Below are 26,234 nucleotides of genomic sequence, written 5' to 3'. Positions count from 1 at the left end.
AAGGCAATTTGTACTGCTCTTGTCCCCTTATAATTCTATATGTGTTGCAACTTTTATGAACCTATAAAACCTTTCATTTAAAATAAAAATATTAATTAAGAATTTAATTTTAATAGTATTACTGATAGGCATAAAACATAAATAAATCTGTCTAAAACATAAATAAATAACTCATTTAATATTTCATTATGATGTTGTTTAAAACTTCACTATCAAAAATTATACTCTAAAATTAGCTCTTAGGGTTAAGATATATCTAAACATACAATGTTACCATGTCAATTAAAAATAAAAACTGTCCTGAGTGACCTTTAACTGTATGGAAAATCCTAATTTTTTCTATATCATTGAAATAAGACTAACTTTTTAAATTTATCAATGTTTTTTTTACAAAATTGGTTATATAATAAAAATTTATTAAAAATAGCCAGCAAAATCTCATTCAAATCTAGAAAAACATATGTTCTGACATTATTAACAAACCTAAAAATGTCCTTAGTTTTTCATAGATAAAACAAAACTATACTGAGTCAGTCTGAGTTCAAAAATGAAACTCTAAGTATTCTAGAGTTATCCAGGATACTTTGAGTGTGTGGCAACAATGTACGATTTAAATCTTTCGACTTTGCTAAAAAGTGCAATAAAAACTTTAACTAAGGTAAGCATTTATAAAACCTTTAAAACAAGTTTTAATTAAAAGATAAAGTTCTAAAATACAATAGAAAAACTATAATTTGTTTATATTAATCTTGAAAAAATAAAAGTTTAACTAACCTAAGCCTTTATAAAATCTTTAAAACAAGTTTTAATTAAAAAATAAAGTTCTGAAATAAAAAAATATATATAATTTGTTTATATTATTCTTAAAAAAAATGTTTATGTTATTGAGTTTTTCAGTTTGTCTTCTTGTTGTTAGCTATTTGTCTTATTGTGTTAATCTTTCTGATACAATAGATTCTAATCTTCTTGATAAAACTTCAGGAAATGATATTATCATCACTGTTTCAAAAGTTTTTCCTTTTTGTATATTTGTTAGCCACAAAGATTTAATTTAAAACATTCAACTCATAGAGTCAATTTGATTTAAAACAAAAGTTAATTCTTAATGTTAGTTTACTTTGAGGTTCATCTATTTTAAAATTTATCTTGTTATATATCTTCTATCTGTATTTGCTCTTTTGTAACACAAAAAAATAAATTTCAAAAAATGTGAAGTTCTTTTTGACTCACCATAAACATTTCAATAGTACAAGATCCTCTCTCACACTTACTTTTAATATTCTCTCACATCATTTAAACCAAATCTACAGCTTCTAAATGGATTTTTTTACAATAATTTGCTATTAGATAACAGAAATCTACACCAAGCAATTTGTATACAATTTAGATGTATTCAATTTGTTCAATATTTACGACACTAAAGTGCTAAAGAGTACAATAAATGTATAAATTATCTCTCAGGAGTACAAAAAAGCAAAACTAAGTATAAACGAATACTGAAAGCTAAAGAAACAAGGTCTTAAAAGCTGTTTAATCGAAACAAAAGCGAGTTTTTTCGCAAAAATGTTTACGTTTCTGTAGATTTGCAGAAACTTACCAAGCTACGTGCCTGCGTGCTACTGTTAATTGGTAAAAATTGATGATATTTATTTTAAACTATACTTAAAAAACTTTCTAAATACTCATTTTAATGCATTTTAAGAAGCCTTATCACTTTAAATTTAAAGTAATTTTTGCTTTTTGCAAAGTTGAATGTTTGTCTTTTCACAACAAACCTTCGTAAAATTAAAAAAAAATTAATTTTAATTATTACGCTCTTAGTCTTGTCACGAAAATTCAAAACAAATATAAGAAAAAATATTTAATAATCAAGACTTTAGGAACTATTTATCTAAATTTCTTCACAGTAATTGTTACCTTGATTAACTACAAAGTTTTTCCTCTTACGAAACAAACAATGGTAAAAAGTTTTACTTTAAAAAGCAGCAGTTTTTTTTATATTTTTTTTGCACGTAAAAATGTTTATACAACTTAGAAATTTGTATTATTTTAGTGTTTTGCTGTAATTTTTATCTATTTAAATGCAATTAATACACAATATCTTTTTAAATTTAAAACATAAAAATTTTGCGCTATACATCTAAAGATGTAAGTATTTTTAGTTTACTTAGTCTAACAAATTTAAAATATTATATACTATTACTTTATATAAAGAGTACCAATCAAAGTTAATTTTTGCATTTAAAGAGAAGAGTTGAAAATACTTTACTCATGAACTTATTTATAAAGCAAAGTTTTACTCAATACTCAATTTATAATAGTTATACTCAAATACTTTTATTTTCAGAAGTTTATTATATATGTCCTGAACAAGAGATTATATGGTATCCAAGTGGTGTGCGACTCGATTACCGAAAGGTTTTTTCGTGCACCAGGTCTTAGGACCAAACATTTTGAGCGCTTTTATTTGTCGTTTAATAAGCAATATATATTATAACGAAGGATGTCTTTAATAATAATAACAACAATTTGCAAGGTACTTTTCTTTATTTAACTGGCTTAAGTTTCTCTGTGTTTAACAAACTAACACGACTACACGGTCATTTATTAGTAGTTCGTAAAAATAGTTAGTAAATTGCTACAATTATAACTTTTTAATTCAAAACATTGGTTACATTTAGAAAAATCAAATATATGTTTTACTTTTTCAAATTAAAAACTTTATTCTTAAAAAATAATTTTAAATTTAAGTATAGTTGTTCTTTAGTTACAATACCATTATTCATTCCAAAACAAATCCAAAATATATAGTCATACCAGTAAAAAATAATTAATTCGTTTTTTCACCGGTGTCCAAGATAAATGTGAACTATTTGTTCAGACAGTTAACTAATAAATTTAAGTAGAAGAAATTTTGATAAATCTATATCAATGTTATTCAAATGTCTTTAACTTTTCAACAAAACACGTTTTTTTTTACAAGTACTTCCGTTTATTTACAAATAAAAACGGCTTTTTTTTCCAATAAATTCTCAGAAAAAAAAAAAATGTTTTGTAAATAAACGAAAGTACTTGTAACAAAAAACGTGTTTTATTCAGAATTTAAAGACAGTTTATTACAATATTATAATTTTAACAATTTGTCCTCTACTAGTAAAAAATGCATTCATTAAAAATACCTTTACCTACTAATTATTAACAGATATTTTCTACTTTTTTATGATTATTAAACAAAAAATATTTCTTAAAAATCATCATCCCAGCCAGAATGTTCAGGCTCTACATTTGTGAAGTCTTCATCGAACTTTTCAAAGTTATTTTTGTTAAAAGTAGAATTGATTTCTGGTATGACTGGAGCTATCATCTGTCTACATTGTAGCTTTTTCCAGTAAAAACCCTTAACAAAATATAAAAATGGTTAGAGTGCAATCAAGTTAGTTAAGGAAGTTTAATCAAAATAAAAACAATGACAGGGCATTTATTAAACAATTGACAGGACATTTATTGTGTCTCTTAGAATTTTTATAGAAGTAATGAAAAATATTAACATCATTACATATTGTTACTATTTAACAAACAAGCTAACTAGTTTTTAGAGACAAAGTAGTAAAATACGAAATAAAGAAAACCTAAACTTTTGTAAAACATGTATTTACTAGTTGTAGTAAAGTTGAAACTAATTAGTTATAATTTATAATAACGTTTAAATAAATAAGAAAATAATAAGTTGAACATTAACTAATTTTTAAACAAAAAATTATTAAAAAAGTGTTTATTTCTTTTAAACAACAAAGTGCATAGAAAATATACTCAAATAGTAAGAAACTAATTAAAAAACTAACTTAATACGAAACATTACTTATTTAAGAAATTAAATACTATAAAATTAGTTTACTATATTTTTAGAAGCTCTTATACTGCATTAAAATATTTTTTTGTTTTTTAAACTAGGTTACTGATTTCAAGTTTTCATTGCAAACAATATTTGTAACTTGACCTTACTTTTGATTTGCTATTAAAGTATTTTCTAGAAATAGATGTTTTTTATTAAATACTTAAAAAACTTTTAATGCTTAACTACCTTATATTCCTTAAAATCGCTTTTAAAAATAAAAACAAAATTGTAATTCTAAGAAAGATAAACAGTGGTCACCATAAAAGACTTAAATTTATGAACAAGCTTATAAAACCGAAAATTACGTTTTTGTAAAAATTTGTTCCAAGATTTTCGTTTAAAACGTTCTGCATTAAACAACTATAGTCATCAGATAAAAAACCTTAAAAATTTCAATTAGAAACTACATGAAAAGTAGCTTTAAAATTTAAGTGAAGCTTTCGTTCATAGTTTTTGAGTTTTATAATATGAATCTTAAAAGCTTAACTAAAAATATTAAAGACTTTGATTGTTTTGATTCAAAGTTAGATGATAGTTTGTTTATAAATTACTTTGAATGATTTATAAAAAAGTTGTTGTGGAACTTTAAGCTTGTATAAGTATTTACCTAGCTTTCATTATGTTTTCTTGTACAGATTTTATCATTCTTTTAATTAGTTTGTGAATAAACTCAACAAAGAAAGGTATATTTATTGATGATAAAATCTAGCTGAATTGAATCTACAATGCCTGTGAATAAATGCCCTCTTGAGTGTTGCACATATGAAACACCAGACGTTGATGCTTCTGTAGCTGCTTCTTTACTTATCATTCAAAACAACGTTCACATTAATGCAAATTCTTCAAAACCAAAGCCTCCAAAAATGGACCGTCCTCGAATAGGAAGAGACTGCAATGAAGAGGGTTGGAACATATTTTTGCAAAAGTGGACTAATTTTAAAGATAGTATGGAAATGACAGAAGTAGAAAAGCATCGTCAACTGTACCAGTGCTGTGAGGAAGATCTAGGCGATGCTATTTTGAAAGGACATAATGATGTAGTGAATTTAAGTGAGCAAGAGCTTTTAAGGATGATCAAGCAGCTTGCAGTTATTCCTGTTTCAGTTGTTGTACGACGATCAGACTTTCTTATTACAAGACAGGATTTGACTGAAAACACGAGATCATTTGCTGCCCGTTTAAAGGGAAAAGCTAGTACATGCTCGTACACATGTAAATGCCCAAAGGATGGCTGTAACCAAATGATAGACTTCACAGACATTATCCTTAAAGATCTCATGGTAACCGGTTTAGCTGATGAGGATATACGCAAAGAGGTGTTAGGATGGGGTAGTTTAGACGTGAAAGATGTCAATGAGACAATTGGTTTTATTGAAGCAAAAGAGATGGCACGTGATGCAATGACACAACCTGCTGTTACTGCCTCAGTTTCCTCGTACAAATCCTTTAGGAAAATTACAAAACGACCAAGTGGTAAAATAACTTGTAATATATGTAGTAAAACATCTACAAAGTTTATTTGGAGCAGGAAAAATAACAAGTATATTGAGTGTTCTACCTGTAAGCAATGCTGGATTAAATCCAGGAAAAAAGATTATCATGGTGACAAAAAATGTGCAGATGAGACGAATGCACTTCTAGTTGGTGGATCATATACACAAAATTTTGATGAGGCAGTTGATGTTAATGATAGTGTAGTAAAACTTGATCATTACGTCTTTGATTGTTTGAATGGATGGAAAGCATCAGTGTCACTGAAACATCCAACAATTCAATTAAAAGCTTCTATTGATGAACAAGCATACACTCAGATGAATATAAAATGCCCTAGACAAAATTATTGCAAAATTAACGTTGTTACAGATACGGGTGCACAGTCATGCTTATGGGACCTTAATAGTTACCTCAAACATGGTTTTAAGAAGTCAAGTTTTATACCAGTTAAAAGGAAAATGTTAGCGGCCAACAGAGAACAGATCAAAATAACTGGTGCTATATTTATGGAATTAATGGCTAAAGATGTACAAGGTAAAGTTCATGTTGCAAAAGAAATGGTATATATCAGCCCATGTACTGACAGGTTTTTTCTTTCAAGAAATGCCTGCATAACACTTGGCGTAATAAATCATGATTTTCCTCGTATTGGTGCGACCATTGAATCCTGCACTGTCCATGAAGAACTGCAAACTTGTGATTGTATACCTAGAACTCCTCCCCCTGATAGGCCAAAGGAGTTGCCATTTGCTTGCATTCCTGCAAACAATCAAAAGATGAGAGAATGGCTTTTAGATAGGTACGCATCATCTACATTTAATAAATGTACTCACCAATTTTTTAAGAAATCGAAAGTTTTTAAGAAAATATAATCCTCCTGTTTGCAAATCTCAAAATAGTATCCCTTATCTTAGAAAAGCAAACATACCAACGCAGAAGATGGTTTTTTCTGGCAACTATGAGAGAAAAGATTCCAAGGAAAGTTTTGATTGTGTGCGCTCCCATAAAGGAATACGTTTCAAAGCTGGAGATAACTTTGACAAAATTTGCAAAGAAAAACCAGCTACCTTCCTTTCACCTGAGGACTCAAATTGCACTGATGAAAGCAAATCCTCTACAAATCAGAAAAATGGTGTATTGTCTCGTTTGGACCCTAATGATAAATCTAGGGTATTTGAAAGAAATTTTAATGACGATGGAGTGTTTCTAGAAAATTAACTGCGTCGTTCCGGTCGTGTAAGAACCCGGAGAAAGATTTATGATGCCGAAAGCGGTACATACAAACCTGTTTAAACTGTTGTTAAAATTAATGTTTTTGTACAAATTGTAACTATGTTTGTTGTAACATTTTAGTGATTTACGTTCGTTTTGAGTGTTGTTTCGTTGATGTTAGCACAGAAAACTGTATTTAAGTTTGCAATTTTGTAAATAATTTCTTTTGTTAGCTAGACGTGTCGTTTAATCTCCTTGGTGATAAAATCTGGGGGGAGATGTATAAGTATTTACCTAGCTTTCATTATGTTTTCTAGTACAGATTTTATCATTCTTTTAATTAGTTTGTGAATAAACTCAACAAAGAAAGATATATTTATTTAAAGCTGTTAAAAATTTTGTGCATTTTTATTTGAAATATTTAAGTAACCTTTTTCAAAGCATAAATTGAATAGAACAATTAACACAACACATTGCATAATTTTAGGTATTTTTGTTGTGCAATCGATTAACTTTCGTCGGTAAGTTATCTTGGTAAATTAAATGAAACTAAAGAAGACTCTAAACAAAAACTTTAAATTTAAGTTCGAAAAATGACGTAATTTTGTTTTTACAACTTTGTTTTAATTTGAATTTAACTAAGAAGTAAGAACTTGGTTGATTTATTATTTACTGTTTGATAGTATTTAAATTTTGTATTTAAAATAATACTTCAGTAAATTAAAGGTAGTTTAAGAAAACTAAAATAGACTAAACAAAACTTAAAAAATAATTAAAAAAGCAGCCTAGAATATACGAATAAATATAGAAATTAAAAAATCTAGTCTAATATACAATTTTTTTTCTGTTTTTTTAAACTGGGCTTTATGAATTTCAAAAATAAAGATTCCAGAATATGTAGCTAAAAAGTCTTTTGCTTGTCGAAATATGATATGGTAAAACTTTTGATAACTAAAAGTCAACAAACATTTTTTTGAGGTTTTGATGGTCTTTTGATAGTTTAGAAATGAACACAGTATTCATAGCTTTAAAAATAAGTTTGGTTTTATTAAAATAATCCATAAACTGTTATAAAAAAGTATCTATTTTACCAAACTTTTGACAGTCTATACACAAAAAGAAAAGAAAAAAACTTCAGAAATAAAACAAAAAAAAATCGAAACAAGCAAGTCTATAGTGTACAATAAAATAAAATAAAATAAATTACATCACCTATAGCAAAGTTTATTTCTCTTTTTATTCAATGTAATTAAAACTACTTACTTCGAACCAAGCATGGTTTCTGATGTCGTTTGTTCCATTTTGGAGGTTTCCTAGTCTTTTACTTGGATTCCTATGGCATAATTTTTTTACAAGGTTTTTCGATCGATTTCTTACTTCTCGCTAAAAAGTTTAAAAAATAAAGAGTAGTTTAAACACAAGTTTAGTTAAAACTTTAAAAAGTAGTCTAAGCTAAAATTTTATTTGTATACTTCAAAAAATACAATTGTTTTCTTTAGTTTAGCTATCACAAGCATCATTATGATAAGTATTACAGTAGCTTTAATGCATAAATTGTTTTAATGACAATAATTCAAATTTTTTATAAAGTGTTTTGGTATTTTTGTGTTTTTTTCATGATCAATTAACTACTAAGTATGCAAAAACCAATTTTAAGTTGATTTAGGACGTCAATAAAATTCAAAACAATTTCTCAAATATTTTATCATTAAGGTTTAAGCAATAATATTAACAAATGACAATAATAATAAAAAGTGTTTATTATGGATAGTTGAATAAAGTCTTGTTATTACAAATTCATCTTTGTACTGTAAATTATTCTTAAAAATACTTTTTGATTTCAAAAGTATTTATAAACAGCCTAAAAACTAGAGTTTTGTACCACTTAATATTAAAAAATATATTATAAAATACTTTTTTAGACATATGAATACAAACTAGATAATATACATTTGAGTTAGCTTTATTTTTTGCAATGAAGCTAGTTAGCTAATAATTATTATGTAAGGTAAGCATAGAAATTGTATTTTTATTTTCTGAAAAAAAAAACTAGGTGTTTAATTTCAGTTAAAGATGAAAGACTGTTTTGAAAAAAAAAGAAGTAAAAGCTATTCTTACCCAGCTTTAGGGCATATTTTTTTACTAAATTTATTGAAAACTATAGACTATTTAAATTTGTTGTATACTAAATGTACGAACTGTAGAATATAATGCTTTACTACAAAGAAACTGTGTATCAACTAAACTAACTACTTTAATTTTTTATATTTTTCTCAAAAAACAATAAATGAGGTCTTTAGTTTTTCTTATTTTTATTTTTCAATTAAACTTTAATAACGAAGTTGAAGCTTTGAAAAAAAAAAACAGTTGAAAAGCAAAAACTTTGTAAAACAAGTTTGAATAAGCAAAAAAAAAAGTTATAACTAAAAACTAAAGACTTTTTTTGTGCGCTAATACTTAATTTAATGATTATAAGTTTTTTGTAGAACTGTTCAAATATATGGAAAATAAAAATTGTTAGTTAAATAAAGTGTTTTCGTATAAAAATATTGTTTAGATTTTCTGACGTGCATCGCTTGTCTGAATCTTCAGAGTTTAACACTCTTTTATGTTTTATCTAACACTTTGAACGGGACACGCTCAAAATCTACCCGCGATCAAAATACACCCGCGTTCAAAATCCATCCGATCAAAATCTACCCAGTCAAATTCGAGAACCGCTTACCAATCGAGGGTAAGGGTTAGGGGTAACAGTGTCAGTGAAAAATAAAAATTAATAAAAAGTATGCAAAAAATGTATAAAATAAATTAATAGATAAAGAAAATATAACAAAAACTCGGGTGGATTTTGAACGCGGGTGGATTTTGATAGTATACCCTTTGAACATAGTTTTACTCTTATTTTCTATTTTCTAAAGGGAAAATTTCAGCGACAAAGTAATTATTTTTAAATATGAAATATAAGATTTACCGGCCAGTCAATTTGATCGATTCCTCTTTGAACAAGTGAGTATATTTTTTCCTCATTAACACTATTAAAAGGAGGAGTTCCAACTAGCATTTCAAATATCAGAATTCCCAAAGCCCAATAATCAACCGAAATATCGTGTCCCTTAAAATATATGTATTGTTTATGAAACAAATCTAAATAAATTTCTGATTTAATTGTATTTGGTTATTTTTTAAGCGCATATTATAAAATGACAAAAACATCTTAACTTTGTAAATAATAACCGAAATACTGCCAATAAATGAAGTTTGAAATTACTATGTAATGTACAAGTTAAGTATGAAAATATTTTTGTTGATTGGCTTATCAATATTTAAACATACAGTAAAGTAACTGACTTTGATCCCAAGCAAAAGTGCGTACCTCACTATTTAAAAAAAAATTTCAGGTTTTTTTTTACCAAATAATAGCTAAAATTTACTCGATTTAATAGGAATACGGTACATTATAGTTTTTTAGAGTTAATAACTTTTTCCAAAAAAGTAATTAGTGATATTTCCATTAAGAATATAAAGATCATGATTTAGTTATTTTTCTAATATTATATTTTAATTATTATGAAAGATTAAATTTTCTCATTAATTTTTAAGACTTTGTGCGTACCTTACATTTGTGCATACCTCTGAAAAAGTACAGATTATCGAGTACTCTACTGTTTGTAAACTTAATTTCAATACTATTAAATCTTGCTAAATATTCGTTTACAAAACATATTTCTTAAATTGTTTTAAATTTTTTCATGTTTGCTTTTTCGGTGATGTAAGAACAACAAGCACTTTTTTAATGTATTTAAAACTATTACTATACTTACTTACTAAACTTTTTCGTAAGTTTAGTAATTTAATTATAATGTTATTGAGCTAATTGAAAAAGATATATTTGATAACAAATGAATAATTTTTAGCAATTTATAAAGTTTAACTTATTCAAGTGCAGCCGTCATTGAGTTTAAAATTAGATGATTTTAGATTGAAAATATTAATGTAGCATTATTGTTGTGTTATAAACAAAATATGTTTTTTAGTTCATAATTATAAAGAAGCTGTACAATAATAATAACTTTTTTAAGATTATCAATAATAGTTTAAAACTATTGATTAACATTGTTTTTACACCTGGTACAGCGTTATTTCCGGTGCGGTGTACTCAGGAGTGCCGCAAAACGTCCAAGTTTTGTCACCTTCACGAATTCTTTTGGAAAATCCGAAATCGACTAATTTTAAATATCCTTTGTGATCCAATAGCAAGTTTTCCGGCTAACAAAACTAAGTGTAAACTTTAGCCAACAAACAAATTATAGGAAATATTAAAATAAACAATTATTTTTTAAAAAATTTTTAAAGTTGACTTTTTTAAAAGTTTAATTTTTAAAAAATATAATTTTACGCCAACAATACAGTTTAATTAAATATTTTTTTTCAACAATACTGGTTATTTTGTTAGAGTGTAAAAATGTAATAGTTTAGTTTTAGTTTTCCAATAAAATAGTTTTACTTTGAGATCTCTGTGTGCGATTCTCCTTTGGTGAAGATAATCGAATGCTTCTACTACACAAGCTGAATAAAATCTTGCTTGGTCATTATTGAATTTATCTTGCTTCACAAGTTGGTCAAAGAGCTCTCCTCCTGGACAGAATTCAGTTAAAAGATAAACGAATCTGAAATAAAACAAAATTAAACTAAGGCAAAAAATAAACTGTAGCAAAGGTAAGCAAAACACTAGATATAAGTTAGACATTTTAAGAAAGTAAAGAAAACTACGGGACGTTTTCTAACGTTTGAAATAAAGCAAAAACATGATAAGGATTAAAATGAAACAAAAACTTAAACTTTATCTAATAAAAACGTTTTGTAGACTTATAAAAAATTTGTAAAAATTTCAACAAAAAATATTGAGTGTAATGTTAGTAATGACAAGTCATATGAAATAAATGATAATTCAAACTCTGATAGTTTAAATTATAAACCAAATTACGATTCAAATCCTAATTTTCAAACTTCGATCGAAAAATCAAACAACGATGACTCAAACTTCGAGAATTTAAACTGTTACAAAAAAAATTACGATATTTAGAATTTTGACATTTAAAGTTCTAAGAAATAAAATTACGACACTAAAAATTATGACAATTGAAACCACAACAAAAACACCTCTGACAAATAATATTACGAAATCCAAAATTCAGTCAATTCATATACAACATTTAAATTTAAACAAGTAAAATTATAAAGTTTCAAATTCCAATATTTTAAATTAATTTTTTTTAAATAATGCACGACTATTCAAATCTCCACATTTAAAATTACATCAATATGGTTATTCTAATGGTATTCATCAGTGTGATTTAATTTAGTTACACTTTCAATTCTTATTTGAATTAATTCACTGTTAATTAAAAGAAAGTTTTGTTTATTGACGAGTGATAAATCTATGATTTAATATTTTTCAGCTTGAATCCAGTTTTTGGTTTATTTTATTAACGTTACTTTAATTTACTTAGTAATAATTCTACTTGATGCCACATATATATTTTTTAATTACTAAAATTTAACATTTATAAGAATATTTCTTTTTTTACTAAACATGATTAAATTCATTTAATAACTTGTCTATTGTTTTAATTTTTAATATTTTAATTTTTTTTGCATACTTTAACGGCTCGTTAAATCTGTAAAATTTCAGTTGGAAATCAAGGTATCAATTTTGCTTATCATATCATATTTTTATTAAGTTTTGATAATGTATGTAAGATTCTTATGCTAGGGGTAGTTTTTTAGCAACGACATATTTATTTAAAGTTTTTGTAGTTTAAAAAACGGTCTTTTTTCAAAGCAAAGATAAAACAAACTTTTCATCTCTCCCAGTGTGTATTAGTTTCATTATAAAATCTGAATCAAGATCTCTCAAAAGATTTCTCTCATTCAAAACGTAGTTTTGTTTTTCGTTTTCGACAATAAATTTCTGTAAAATAAATTTTATTAAAGTTTATTATAGTAATTAAAATTAACAGTTGATAGAAAAACTTAAAAAAAAAATTGAAAGAGTATTATATTTTTTATTAATTGAAAAAATCTATCTTAGTTAAATAAATATCTGCTAAAAAAATACTTATATAAAGAGAAAAGTATACAAACACACTTTTTCAGAATGAGAAATAGTTTAAAACGGAATTTTGCATTAAAACAATATTAGAAGATCGTTTATTTAAGAAAAAACGAAACTTTTATTTTTTTGTTATTTTAGCTAACCAACTAAGTCTTTAATAAAAGCTCTAAATTTTCACGCGTTCCTTTGTAAAGCATTTCTTAAGTACAACAGTTACCCGTTAAGTTTTAATTTTTTAACTAAACACTATGAGTTCAAATGCAGTTAAAAAATAGCTTAAAGCAGCTTTTTACTTGAAGATAAATTATAATTACTAGTGATTTCTTCAACGATTTATAGTTCATGCAGAAAAACGAAAAGTATAAATGTTCATTACAAAATCAATGAACACAAGAAGTTTACTTTTCAAGCATATATTAAATTAAGCAATCTAGCATTAAACATTGACATTTCTACACTAAATATAATACTTTTAATTTTACATTAAATATTAGACTTAAATTTCAAATTTTGGCAGTAAAAATGAGCAACTGTGTCTTAACAGGCACAAGTGGAGTTTTAGATGTAGAGCACCAAAAGGCATAATAAAGTTAAAAACGCATTTTGTCGGCATCCAAGTGACGACAGAAACCAAAGTTAAATTTTTCTTATATTCCAAATTAACTTTTTTTTTTTTATGCTATATCATTTTAAAATAATCAAAATACAGTGAGATTGTATGAAATCAAAAGTATTAACAATAATACCAAACACACAAAAACAAATTATCACTATAAATAAATTCTAATTGTTACCTACAAATATTAATAACATAGTAGGCTGCAGATTTAATGTCCCGAAAATCAAAATTTTGCTAAGTTTTGACTTTTAGACTAAGTTTAAAAAATGTAAACTAAGAAGCAGACTACTCTACTAAAGTATTTTAATTGATAATTTTAGCATAACTAGTATTACCTTGCCAATTTGTTTAAGAGCATAAACTAAATTCTTGTTGTTGGTCATATGACATATGTATACTTGTCCATATCCTCCTTTCCCTAAAACTTTTCCTTTTTTAATATAGTCTAGAAGGTTACTCTTTCTTTTACTTTTTGCTTTTGGCAGTTCAGGAAGGGAATCGTACGAATCCCGGTGATTAATTTTTGGAACTTTTAGTTGTGAGCTGCTCGATTGTTGTGGACTATAAGTTTATTAGTTAATTAAGCTAAAGTTTTGAAAGTTAATGGAAATAGAAAATTTTAAAATATATTTAAAATAGCATCTTATATTTATCGTTGAAAAATATAGTCAAATAAAAATATATCAGATAAAGTTGAAAAGAGTATGCAAACTTAGGATCTTTGTTACCAGCTGTGCTTGGTCGAAACCTTGAATTTCCACTGACTCTTTTAGGTAGCGTTCCAATATATTTTTTAAATGTGTCTTTGTCTAATGTAAGACACGTTACTTTTGCTGTGCATCTATTTTGTTTATTTTTCGTTATTATTCAACCGTAAAAAATACATATTTAAGTTGTTTTTTGTAACATTTACGTGAAAGAATGAATATAGATATATTTTAAATAGAAATAAAGTTTAAACTTAATGCTTAGAGTTCTCGTTCCTGTTTCATTAACTAAAGCTTTTTCTCCAAAGCATTCACCAGATTCCATCTCTCTTATAAAGTTAACTTCTCCATTTTCATTTTTAATCGCATCAACAGTGCCACTAGTAATTATATAAAATGTCGACCCCTGCTCACCTTGTCTAACAATAAATTGGTCTGACTCGTATTTCTCCTCCTTCATTAAATCAAGCATCTTGTGTAATGTAGATCGCGGTAACTTCTCAAACAACTTAACTTTCAACAGCGCCTACAAGATTTAACAAGGTTAAAAGTTTTTATTTCTTTGTTTTGTTTAAAGTATTTAACGACTCTTTTTCTTACATAAAAAGTAATAATACTTCAAGTTTTGTACTATATGAAAGCATTATACTAACAACAACAAAAGATTTTGCTACCTGAATCGGTTTTATGATGTTCTTAAGTTTTCATTACACAAAATTTTTTTATTTTAATTTTTATTGTTTTCTATACCATAAGCAAAAGTAATTTATAGGTAAACTACTGTTTTTAAAACTTCAAAAAATATTTATACAACTTTTAATGATTTAAGAATGGAATACTAAAAATTTAAGATTAATTGTAAAAACTATTAAAGCCAAAAAACAAACCTGCATGCGGTATTTTCTTCTCTTCTTTTGGTTCCTCATTGCAATTATCATATAAGTTTTTCTTTCAACTTCCCATAAGTGTACCTCAGTAGCAGCTGTAACTGTTGCAGTTCGCTTGCAATTGTACAATAATGCAAGTTCGCCAAAAACAGACCTTTCTTCAATAGTTGTAAGTGGCTTACCTTCCTTAAAAAAGAATAGCGTTAAGTATAAAGTATTTTTATTTAGAATCGCGGTTATTATTTAAGCATACTTTTTTGAACTGCGTCGCCGTATAATCTATTGCTGTTGTATGATGGCTAAAACATCCCAGCTTTGCTGATAGTAGCAGAAAACGATGCTACTCTAATAAGTATACTTAAAAAGAATATAATTAAAAGAGCATCTCTATTGATTTTAAGTAATTTCAGAGCAGTAAAAAACTAAAACTGTTTAGGAGCACTGTTTTTGAGATAAAGAAAATAAGTGAGACAGTTATAAGTTTTCCTTATTTTTTGTATTTAGTCAAAGTAAAAAAGAAGTTTGAAACTTTAAACTCCCATAATGTAGTTAAATTTTTAATAATTAGGTTTTTTTTTTATTGGTAGATATTTAAAAACTTCTTTAATGCAGTTTTTTATTAAAAACAATTTACTCACAATATCTCTGATTAAGCAGTCTAAATTAAGTAGTTAAGCATACATAGTATTATTAACTTAGTTGTTAATAAATGCTATAAAAGATATAAGCTATACCATTAAATAAAAAATCTTATCTGTTTTTTTAGTTTTATTTTTTCAGATTTTCTTCTTCATTCTTCAAATAAACACAATTATTTAATAAAGTTGTACAAATTTTTAAAAGTTATTACTTATATGAAATAAAAAAAAAGTTAAAACTCTAAACCTTGTATTTAGGTTTTTAAGATTTTTAGCTTTTTAGGGTTCTTGACAAGTCAACAGCGTTAGATTAAAAAAAAAAAGGTATATCAAAAAAATTGTATATACAATTCATGTACCACATTTCAATACGAGTAGTTTGAAAGTAAAGTATCAGCACTTGAAATGATATGCGAAACTGCTTATAACAAAAGAAAAAAGTTCTAAGGCAGTGTTTATCAAAGTATAAGGTCGTTTCTGATTTATTTAAAATCAAACATGGGGTAAAGGGTGAGAATCGCTGCAGCTCTTTTCGGAATTTTTTATTTCAGTTTTTTTACAGCGCGCTTTTGGATCGTTAACTATAGGAGTTAGGCTTAATACACAAACTGATGGTCGCATTTTTAGCTTTTCACGTCAGAAAGCATAGCGAAGTGTTAAAAACTTCACAGTAAATAAATACCTTTGCATTTTTTGGTAATTTTACCAAACATTTTCGGAAACTACTGTATCAATTTTTGTCAGCATGCTCAGATTACAACTGTATTTATTGATAGTCAAGTTTGCGTAAAATTACTGTCATGTTGTGTAATTTTATTTAAAGCTATGTTTGTTATTTACATAATAATACATGTTTGTTTTGGTTTGGTTTTTTTTTTGTAAAACTTAAGTTGAATTAACTTTCAAGTAAAACTAAATTCGGTTATATAAAGTATGTATTATAAATATAATATAAATCAACAAAAACAAATTATACAGTAATCTTCCTTTATTGTACCAACATATGTTTCTGTGTGTTAACGGATTAACATACTTCAAATAGTTCTGTAAAAAAATAAATACTGTAATGAAAGAATAGAAGCTAAAGTAGGTGTATACATGTGCTCATTAAAATTAAAATAATTTCTACAGATTTTTAGAGGTTAATAGTTAATAATAAGTAAAATACTTAATGTTAAATCTGACTGTTATAAATCTATATAACATTTGTAATTATTAAGTCTAAATTAAGTAAAGTAAACTAAAATACACAACAAAACATCAAATCATAATATAAACCACTTACAATTTACAATTAATCACTTACAACAAATCTATTTAAATTTAAATCAGTTATTCTTTCCATTCATGTAAGTGGTTTTTATTATGATTTGTTGTTTTGTTGTGTGTTTTAGTTTACTTTACTTAAATTAGACTTAATAATTACAAATATTATATAGTTTTATAACAGTTGGATTTAACATTAAGTATTTTACCTATTATTAACTATCAACCTCTAAAAATCTGTAGAGATTATTTTAATTTTAATGAACACATGTATACACCTACTTTAGCTTCTATTCTTATATTACAGTATTTATTTTTTACAGAACCCAGTTGAAGTGTGTTAATCCGTTAACACACAGAAATATATGTTGGTACAATAAAGGAAGATTACTGTATAATTTGTTTTTGTTTTATACTCCGGTGAATTTGTTTCACTAGGATTTTTTGTTAACAAACACTTCAATTTATATTTTGAATAGTTATAATACATATCATTTATAAAACAAAAGTGTTAACTTTTATACTATTAATTTGTTTTGAACGGGTATTTCAAAAATATATGTTTTAATATTAATGAGTATTTTCTTCCTGTGTCAGTGTTTTGAATAGTAAACTAGATAATTTAAAACTTTATGATTAAAAGTAGGTATATTATGGTCTGATAAAACTATTTAGTCAATTTACAGTAAGAAAAAATGACTCAAGATAATATAAAAGACAAATTAAAAAAGTAGTCAAAACAAAAAAAAAATATTTATTCTTATAAAGCATACTAAAAAAATTAATATTCTAGCTAATGCTATCAATACTATGTTTAAGTTTAAACTTTTGTAACTTGTAGTTTTCCTCTCCCTAATACGTAAAGATGATTTCCGGTTTTACCCTCAGATATTATGACGTCGTTAGTGAATTTCTTTTTTGGAGACATATATTTGACAATCTCTTTCAAATTTTCTTCAGGCATGTTTTTAAGTAAATTGTTCCCCGACAGCACCTGGTAATTGTAATTTCTTGGTTAGTTTTAGATTCCTTTTTAAACTTATCGTAGTTTTATAACCCTGGTTTAGATTCAAGATAAACTGTTTCAATTTAATTTGCAAACTACTCGCTTTGTTGACGTTCAGATAATAAAAAGTCTGTAAAAAATGTAGTACAACTAATACTTTTCTAATCTAGTTGATTTTGAGCACTAATATAAAAGTATAAAAACGCTTTAAAAACAAAACCATTTATATTCCCTTATTTAGAATAAAAAAAAATTTCTATGAATATATAAAGATGATACCCTCTCATTTTTTACAAGTCTATATTCTAAACATTAGTTTTAGCTATTAAGATTATTTATAACTAAAAAATTCTACACTCATACTTAAGCTAAAAAAATGACATACGCTTTCTAAAAAAAGGTTCCTAATTTTAAATTTGATAACTGTTTATTGTTTTTATTAACTTGATTAAACCACTCTTATATAAACAATAAAAAAATTTAAGTCTAAGTAAATTAAAATGATTAAAATACATTTTTAACACCTTCTGGACTGCTAATTAAATAAATTTGTTCAATGAAATCTTTGTTTCAATAGATCATCAAACCTAATAAGATAGTTAAATTTTTGTAGAAAACTGTTTGAATAACTCGATAACTTTTTTGGTTATTTAAGGAAAAAAAAAATTGGCATATAAACTAATATTTAAGTTTTTGCTTTATATATATATGCATGTATTTTTAATATCTTTTATTTTCAGTGCTTTACGTTAGACTTTATAATATAGATTGTTATGTTATTTTTTCTATCAACTAAAAAAATTATAGACTAAAGAAATGGGGTAGGAGTCTAATATGTACGAAGGGTCAAATATGCACAAAGACGCTTTTGCTTGAAGCGAAGTTTTTGCAGGAAGACACTTTTGTACAGCGTCAATTTTGCACGAGGGGTCACTTTTGCACGGGTTGAAAATTTTAGTAACAATTTCTTTTTTAATTTAATTATTTTTTTTACTATCACTTTTACCTCTTACCCTTACGATTGGTCAGTTTTTTTTTTGTTTTTTATTAGTTTATTTACTTGTTTATTTTTTCTAGTTTATTTTAATACTTTTTAAAGTTATTTTTTGTTATTTATTTTTACTATCACTGTTACCCCTAAACCTTACCCTCGACAGTAATTTTGTTTTTAATTTAATTTATTTATTTATTTTTTTTATCGTTTTTTTTTAATACTTTTTTATGTTTTTATTATTTCTTTTTGATCCTGTGCAAAAATACCTTAGGTGCATAAGTGACCCTTCGTGCAAATGTGTCCCTTCGTGCATGTTTGACCCGTTCCCAAAGAAATTACGTTACTTCTACAATAAAAAAGCTAAAATACTAGAGAAAAATGGCAATTTTTATTAAAATAGTCTGCAGGAAAGCCAAACATAGCTATTTTTATTAGCAGAAACATTGTTTTCGGAAGTATAAAAAATAGCTGAAAATACCAAAGTTTATAAAGGACAAGATTATACTGAAAAAAAAAATCAGAAATTAATGCCTAACAGAAAAATAGTAGAGTAGTTTGGTGTCAATTGAACCAACTTAAAAAACTAGTAGAATTTATAGATTATTACAATATACTTTTAGTTACAGCCTTTTAAATGCTTACATTGGTCATTAATTAATATCAATTTTAAAAAACAAATAAGTTTAATTTAAATAGAATTAAGTTTTAAAATTATTTATTTTTGTAACAAAACAATGTAAAACTTCATAAAGCATTTCATTATCTTTCTTGCTTTTATCATATTTAACTTCAGGTAAGTTTGCGGAGCTAATTCTTATCGGTGAATCATTCATAACTGCTACTCTCGCTTTCTGTTAAAAATAGTTTAGTTAAAATTTACAGTTAAAAGGCTTAAAAAAAAAATTAGCAAAAGTGTAAAAAGTATTAATGAAAAATCACGAAAGGAATATAGTTAATTGTAAATAAACAATAAATGCTAAATAAAAATACTTCTAAATCTTTTTACTATGTCTTGCGTAAACTAAAAATCTTTAAAAAAATGTTGTAGAATGATGTAATAATTTAGAACTTTTTAAAAGTATTATAAAAAATTAACTAACATTGACATTGACTGGCTTAACTGATTCTAATATTTCATTTAGTTGTTTCGTTACTTTTTCTTTATTTTTTATTATTTCATTCAAACTCTGCAATCGCTTTTTGAGGTCCTGTTGGTTTTAAAAGATTATTTAAACAATAAATTTCAGATAATTAATTTGCGTAAAAAGTTAATTGTTGAAGGGGTTTTATATTCATTATTAACATAAATGATATACAATAGCTTAAACATAATTTTTAAAACCAGTTGATGTCGTTGTCAACACTTTGGAATTAGTATAAAGTTTTTTATCGACAAAAACGTACCATACAATATAAAAATTAAAAGTATTTAGTAATCAAATTTATCAAGTTAACACAACTTATTCAAAAACTTTAATATAGACTTAGAAATTAATAATAAGCACTAATTCTAAATTAAAGTTTTTGAAATTAATAATATACACTGTTTGCATTTAATATACTTTTGTACTTATGCTTTGTTTCATCATTCTTTAAACATGTTATTTAAAAATTTTCTATATTTAGTTTTCAAATGCCAATATTCAAAGTTATGATTATATTTAAAAGAGTTATTGCTACGATCACACAGTCTTGTGTATGAAACAAATATACCATTTTTAGAAATGACAATATGAAATTTTTTAGGGGTAAAATGTTTTTAATATTTTTAACAATTAAAACCCCCTACTTTAATAAAAGTTTTTACTAATGGTTATTTTAAAGTCTGATGAAATCTAACTTGAGTCGATACTTTATACTTTAGAATGAAATGAAAGACAAAAAAGTATTGAGAGGTATGATTTAAAATAAGTATAGTTTTTTAAATGATATCTATCAGTAATAGTTTCAAAATGCTAAGAAAACATAACGGTTGTGTCAAATAACGAAAAAAAATGCTATGTTTTGAAATAATTTCCTAAAACTACAAGTATATTATTAAAAAATAAAACTGTAGCATTTTTATTATTAGTAAAAATATTAAAAAGCATTGCTAGAAGTCAAGCAATTTTTCACTAAACATAGTTTTAGAACAAGGTTTTCAAAACTCATTTTCATAATCTAACCCTTGGCACAGATTTTAAACATGATCGCCTTATTTTACTAAATATCGCCCATTTACTGTTTAAATAACCGTTCACTTCTTTTGTCCTTCCTAGTTGTTGCCCTGATATTCAAAATCATTCCTAATAGGGACGATTTTTCCCACTTTAGGAAATTCTGGTTTAGAATCAAACATTTTTGTTTAATTCTGTACTTATACGTTTTCTTTATACAAGCTTTAAAACAACTTTAGTTAGATTCTAACAAATATCTGAACAAACATGGTTATTAAGCTAAAAGTGTAAAAATGATTAAATATGGACTTTTATAGATTTAAGAATTTTTTTTTGAATAATCTAAATTTATTAAAAATTTACAGGCAATCTAATTTTATAGTTACTTGTTTTTTCAATCGAGTACAGTCTAAACTTGAGATACTAAAAGAAATGTGTAAAATTTTTTGAAAAACTAACTCTTTTTTCAATCGAATAAACTATTACTTTTTTACCTAAACTTTAAATAATACGTTGTTTTCAATATTTTATTTTTTGACTCTATTTTGATAAAAATTCCATAAAGCAAAATCTGTACACCAAAAAAGAGTATGTAAAAATTAAGTTCGAATATTTTATAACTGTAATAAAATATAATTTAGATCAGTTTTTTCAATGTAGAATGTAAAAGTTCACCTTATACGAGTCAACTTGAGTAAATCTCATTACTACAGCTTATATAAATAAACAACTTTTTTCAACACAAGAGTTTTAGGTTTATATTTAACGTTAGCTACACTAAAAAAGTTCAAAGTAAAATTAGTTTAAATATTTGTTTGTACTACAGTAGACACATCACAACAAAAAAACTTATCAACTCTTGTTTCGAAACAACTTCATTTAAAGAATTTAATGTTTAATACAAAAAAAAAATCAGCATAAATAATCCAAAGCTCAAAACTAAAAAATAAAATTGCTGTGAAGTGCAATTTTTAACAACTAATCGATCATTCTAGAATGATTGAAAATTTGAAATAATTTAAAGAAAGGAAAAAAAGGCTAGAATTTAAAACTTTAAATAAGCATACTTTAGAACTTTTTGTACCATTGACAAAAGTTAAAGTTAAGAAAATATGTCAAGATTTTATTTTTTTTTAAAGAAAAGACTATTTTACTAATACCTAAAGAAGTTCATAGCAAATGTACTGTTGAAGCTCAAACAAAGAAGTATAAAAATTACAGTAATTATATATTTAAAACACAAAAAAAAAATCTAAAATTTAAGCTAACATTTGTTTCTTCGTAAAGGTTGTTTTTTTCATTTTTTAATTTTTTAATTTCTGCTACTGAACTTTCATCTTTTACTTTTTGTGCTTCCTTTTGTTCCTGAAAACAACTTTTTACTAAAAAATAATAATTAACATAAATTTATTTGTATTGTATATATTCAGTCGAAATGACTGAAAAAAGTATTTAGTTAAAATGAAATAATCAATAATCAAGTTTGTTTCCAAAAAGTTTTAGTAAATAGTATTTAAGACACAACTAAAGGCATTAGGTACAAACTTAGTTTAAACTTTATGCTAACATTTAAAAAAAGGAAAACGTTTGAACTGATTTTGAAACAGATTAATGTTCAGTTGTCGGAAGGTAAGTTGTTGTATTCAAAAACCATTTATAACTTAAAACTATTGCATTTTTTTTTGATTTATCTAATACTTATAGCTTTTCATTATCAAAAAAAAAAGTGAAACTGTTGTTAAGAAGACCTATTAATATTTTAATTGATTATGAAGTAATTACACAAGGTTATAAAAAGGTTCGAAGAGTTGCTGATCATATAGGACAATACAAGCCGGTAGACATTTCCGATTACTTGCATGAATCTCAACTTTGTTAAAACTGAAAAACAGAGAATAATATTATTTATCAAGTTTCTTAAGAGGTCATCTTTTTAGCTTGAAATCGATGCCAAACTTGAAGTTAAACACAGAAACAGCAGCAAACAAAAAATAGATTTATTGACAATTTATAAGCTTATTTTCGTTTTAAAATAACTTCCTTTTTATAACCTTGTATTAGTCTGTCATAAAGAACTTAACTTTTAACAACTTTCCTAAAGATTCGGTCTTATAATTGGTAACTTTTATAATATTTTTCAGTTTTAATGTACGTGACTTATTTTAGGACATGGTGCACAAAAAACTTTAGGTTATCTAATCGTTCACCACTTTGAAACAGCTTAACGTATTGTTCAGGACAAGAACGTAAATTGTTACAAATATTTTGTTTAGGGTTTTTTTCTTATTGTTCGTATTCTTAGTGTTTAACTTCAAGTTTAACTATATCCCTCAATTTACGTAAACAAAAAACTCAGGTAAAACTTGTATGGGTCATATATTTAAAAAATAATAATAAGCTTGGAAAAAAAACGTTATAAAACTTAATTATGTAAGTCTGTTAAAAATAAAAATCGTTTAAAAAATAATTTATTTTTTCTATAAAACCATGAAAAAAAGAACCAAAACCGTGCATATTTGGAAATTCTCTGAAAAACTTATTTAAGCATTTGTTATAAAAAGAATTTTTTTTGAAAAAAAAAATTAATAACGTTTTTAAACTCAATTTAATAAGGATGTGAAAAACAAAAAAATTTAAAAATAAAAATTATTTTTGGAGAAAAGCGTTGCAAAGTAATAATTGATAAAAAATATTAAACTTTTAAAGGGGCCCCACTACAAAAATAAAACCCCAGTTCAATGAAAATTATTGTGAAAAGCTTAGCAAAAGAACGTTCTTTAAAATTAAAAAAAAGTTTCAAGTTAGCACTAAAGAAATTGAAAATAATTGGTTTTAAAGTTTGGTTAAAATATAAAATTATAAAAAAAATCCATTCAAGCCAAGTTAACGCTCGTATTTTCACCTGATGTTATTTTTCTAACTTTATTGTATAATTTGTTTAATTAGTAAATTTATAAATTGCAAAAATAACATTATATACAGAAGAAAAAAACTTGATACAAATGAACAAAATGCTTCATAAAATTTAAAACATACTATTGATTACAATTTAATTGATGGACTGTTTCTAGATTTGTTACTGACACTTTGAAAAAAAAAACTTACATAAACAAATAATAAGTATAGATTTAAATTTCAAAAGAAGTATGTTTAATTTATTTGTAAACAATTTTTGATGTAATTAAATACTATAAAATGAAAATTCTACAACTAAAAAAAACCATTTTGTTAAAGAATTGCAAATGTTTTTAATTTGGAAAGTTGTACCATAGTTTATTTTAACAATCGAAAAATAAAAGTAGTTGTAACTTTGAAATATTTAATTAATTTTATAAGTGAAAGTCATTAAATTAATCATAAGTTTTTTTAACATAACATATTTGAAAAAAAAATTGCTTGGTAAAAAAGCTATAAAGTTATAAAAAGTTATTATATAGAAAGAAGCTACAACTATGAAAGAAACAAGAAAGTTGTAATGTAATTCAATAGGCTTTCACTTAAAAATTATTAACACTACTTCATATTTGTTTAGTAATTTACAACAGAATAAGACAATTTTTACGCTTCAAATTGAAATAGTTAATGAAATGCTTGCTTATATACAAATTTTACTTTTCAGGTGTAGGTATAAATAGTCCTACTGTCTACACAAAGCTTGAGAATAGCTTTAAATAAGCTGAAAGAATAATAAGTTATTTTTTAAAACTCTATTATTTTTTTGTTCAGAGTGTAATCTTTTTTTAGAATTTAAGCAAACAGTATAATTAAAATAAAGTATATATAAATAAACAAAAATTAAAAAATTTCAAACAAAAGTGTCTTAAATGATTTTTGTACTGTAAAAATACCCCTATTTTTGGCAAGAAATAATAAAATATTTTTGTTTAAATTTTTTGAAAATAACAATTTGTTTTTCTTTTACATGAAATACCTAACTGTTCTGTTAGTGGCACCCTATTTCAACTTAAAATAAGTTAAAACAAGGTGTAGGTATAAAAAACAGTGGTACTGTTTTAACAAGTATTTCTACTTATTAGGTAAGTTAAATAGAAATTACAAATATTAATAAAAAAAATTAGATTAAATTATTTACTAGGATAGTATAAAGATGTTTGAATTCATTTGAAAAAAACTTTCTGATTACAAGTTAAGTACTATTGTTTAGAAAATTTATTTTTGTTTTTAGTAATTACTTAAAATACTTACAATTAAGAATGATAATTAATGAATAGATAAACGTTTCATATATTTTATATAATTTTATTTAGTATTTTAAAACTCTTATAGTTTAAATGTATCTATTATAGTTTTATACATCTGGAAAATTTTTAAGAACTTTATTATGAATTAAAATAAAGCCAATATATTTCTTATACTTAATAATTAAAAACAACTAATTAAACAATAAGAACTTGCTGCTTATATTAGGAAGATGGTTGTAACCTTAAATCATTTATAGTAAGTTATTGAAGCAACTACTTTGTTTTGCTTTAGAGGATGGTATATTTAAAAAAGTATTTTGACGACTATGAAAAAAGTCAAACAGTTTTAGAGATTTGAAAATATTTAAAAAATACTGCTGCTACTAGGTCATATATAAAAAGACAAAAATGAAAAAGGTACAGATCTTTCAAACAATAGTTTTTGTTTAATTTAAGCTGAGTTAAAAAAAAAAATTAAGTATTCAACAAAACTATGAAATGAAGAATGTAGTGATTTCAAGTTGCAAATAATTTTTGAGTTTTTTTTGTTCTTTCTAACTAATAGGTTTTTTATTAGAGAATAGAAACATTGAGTGAAACGTATGAAAAAGTAGAAATATGACCTTTTCTAACATGGTATGTAAAATTAAAAAAATCTATACTCTACTAATGTTGTGATTTTATTCAAAAAATATTATATAATTTATTTAATAGCTAACTTTTAATTCTTTTTGCAGTTTATTAATTTCAGTTGTTAGTCTATCTATTTCTGCGGCGTGGTATTCATTTGTTATGCTGCTTTTTCCTTTTGATTTTCCAAATACCATTTTATTTAAAAAATACCTCGTATAAAAATTACAAATTTATTACCAATCAAAAATTACTATTGTTTCAGTATTTCAAGTAAAAATCAGTAAAAATTACGTATTTCAACTACAATTAAATTATTTTTGACATACAAAAAACAATAAATCTGTTTAGACTGGTTTACTAGAACAAAAACTTTACTTTGTTTTGCAACTGTACATATTAACTTTTAAGAC

At 25.0% G+C, this 26,234-nt stretch overlaps 1 protein-coding gene across 1 annotated transcript; it reads right to left on the bottom strand.

The window, feature by feature from the left end:
- Nucleotides 1–7,804: 7,804 nt before the first annotated feature.
- Nucleotides 7,805–26,018, bottom strand: LOC145836625 (cGMP-dependent protein kinase 1-like). Its single transcript, XM_082944411.1, has 12 exons — nucleotides 25,911–26,018; nucleotides 19,934–20,041; nucleotides 19,577–19,684; nucleotides 17,660–17,827; nucleotides 14,930–15,115; nucleotides 14,332–14,568; nucleotides 12,460–12,572; nucleotides 11,106–11,268; nucleotides 10,727–10,867; nucleotides 9,573–9,713; nucleotides 7,865–7,984; nucleotides 7,805–7,813 (listed from the first exon to the last, which is right to left on the bottom strand). Exons 1-12 carry the CDS (start codon nucleotides 26,016–26,018, stop codon nucleotides 7,805–7,807), a joined length of 1,602 nt encoding a protein of 533 aa, XP_082800537.1.
- Between the last annotated feature and the right edge of the window lie 216 nt (nucleotides 26,019–26,234).

Source organism: Thalia democratica, chromosome 5 (assembly GCF_965202585.1).
Source record: "Thalia democratica chromosome 5, ktThaDemo2.hap1.1, whole genome shotgun sequence".
NCBI classification, from domain to species: domain Eukaryota; kingdom Metazoa; phylum Chordata; class Thaliacea; order Salpida; family Salpidae; genus Thalia; species Thalia democratica.
This window is presented reverse-complemented; position numbering and strand designations above follow the sequence as displayed.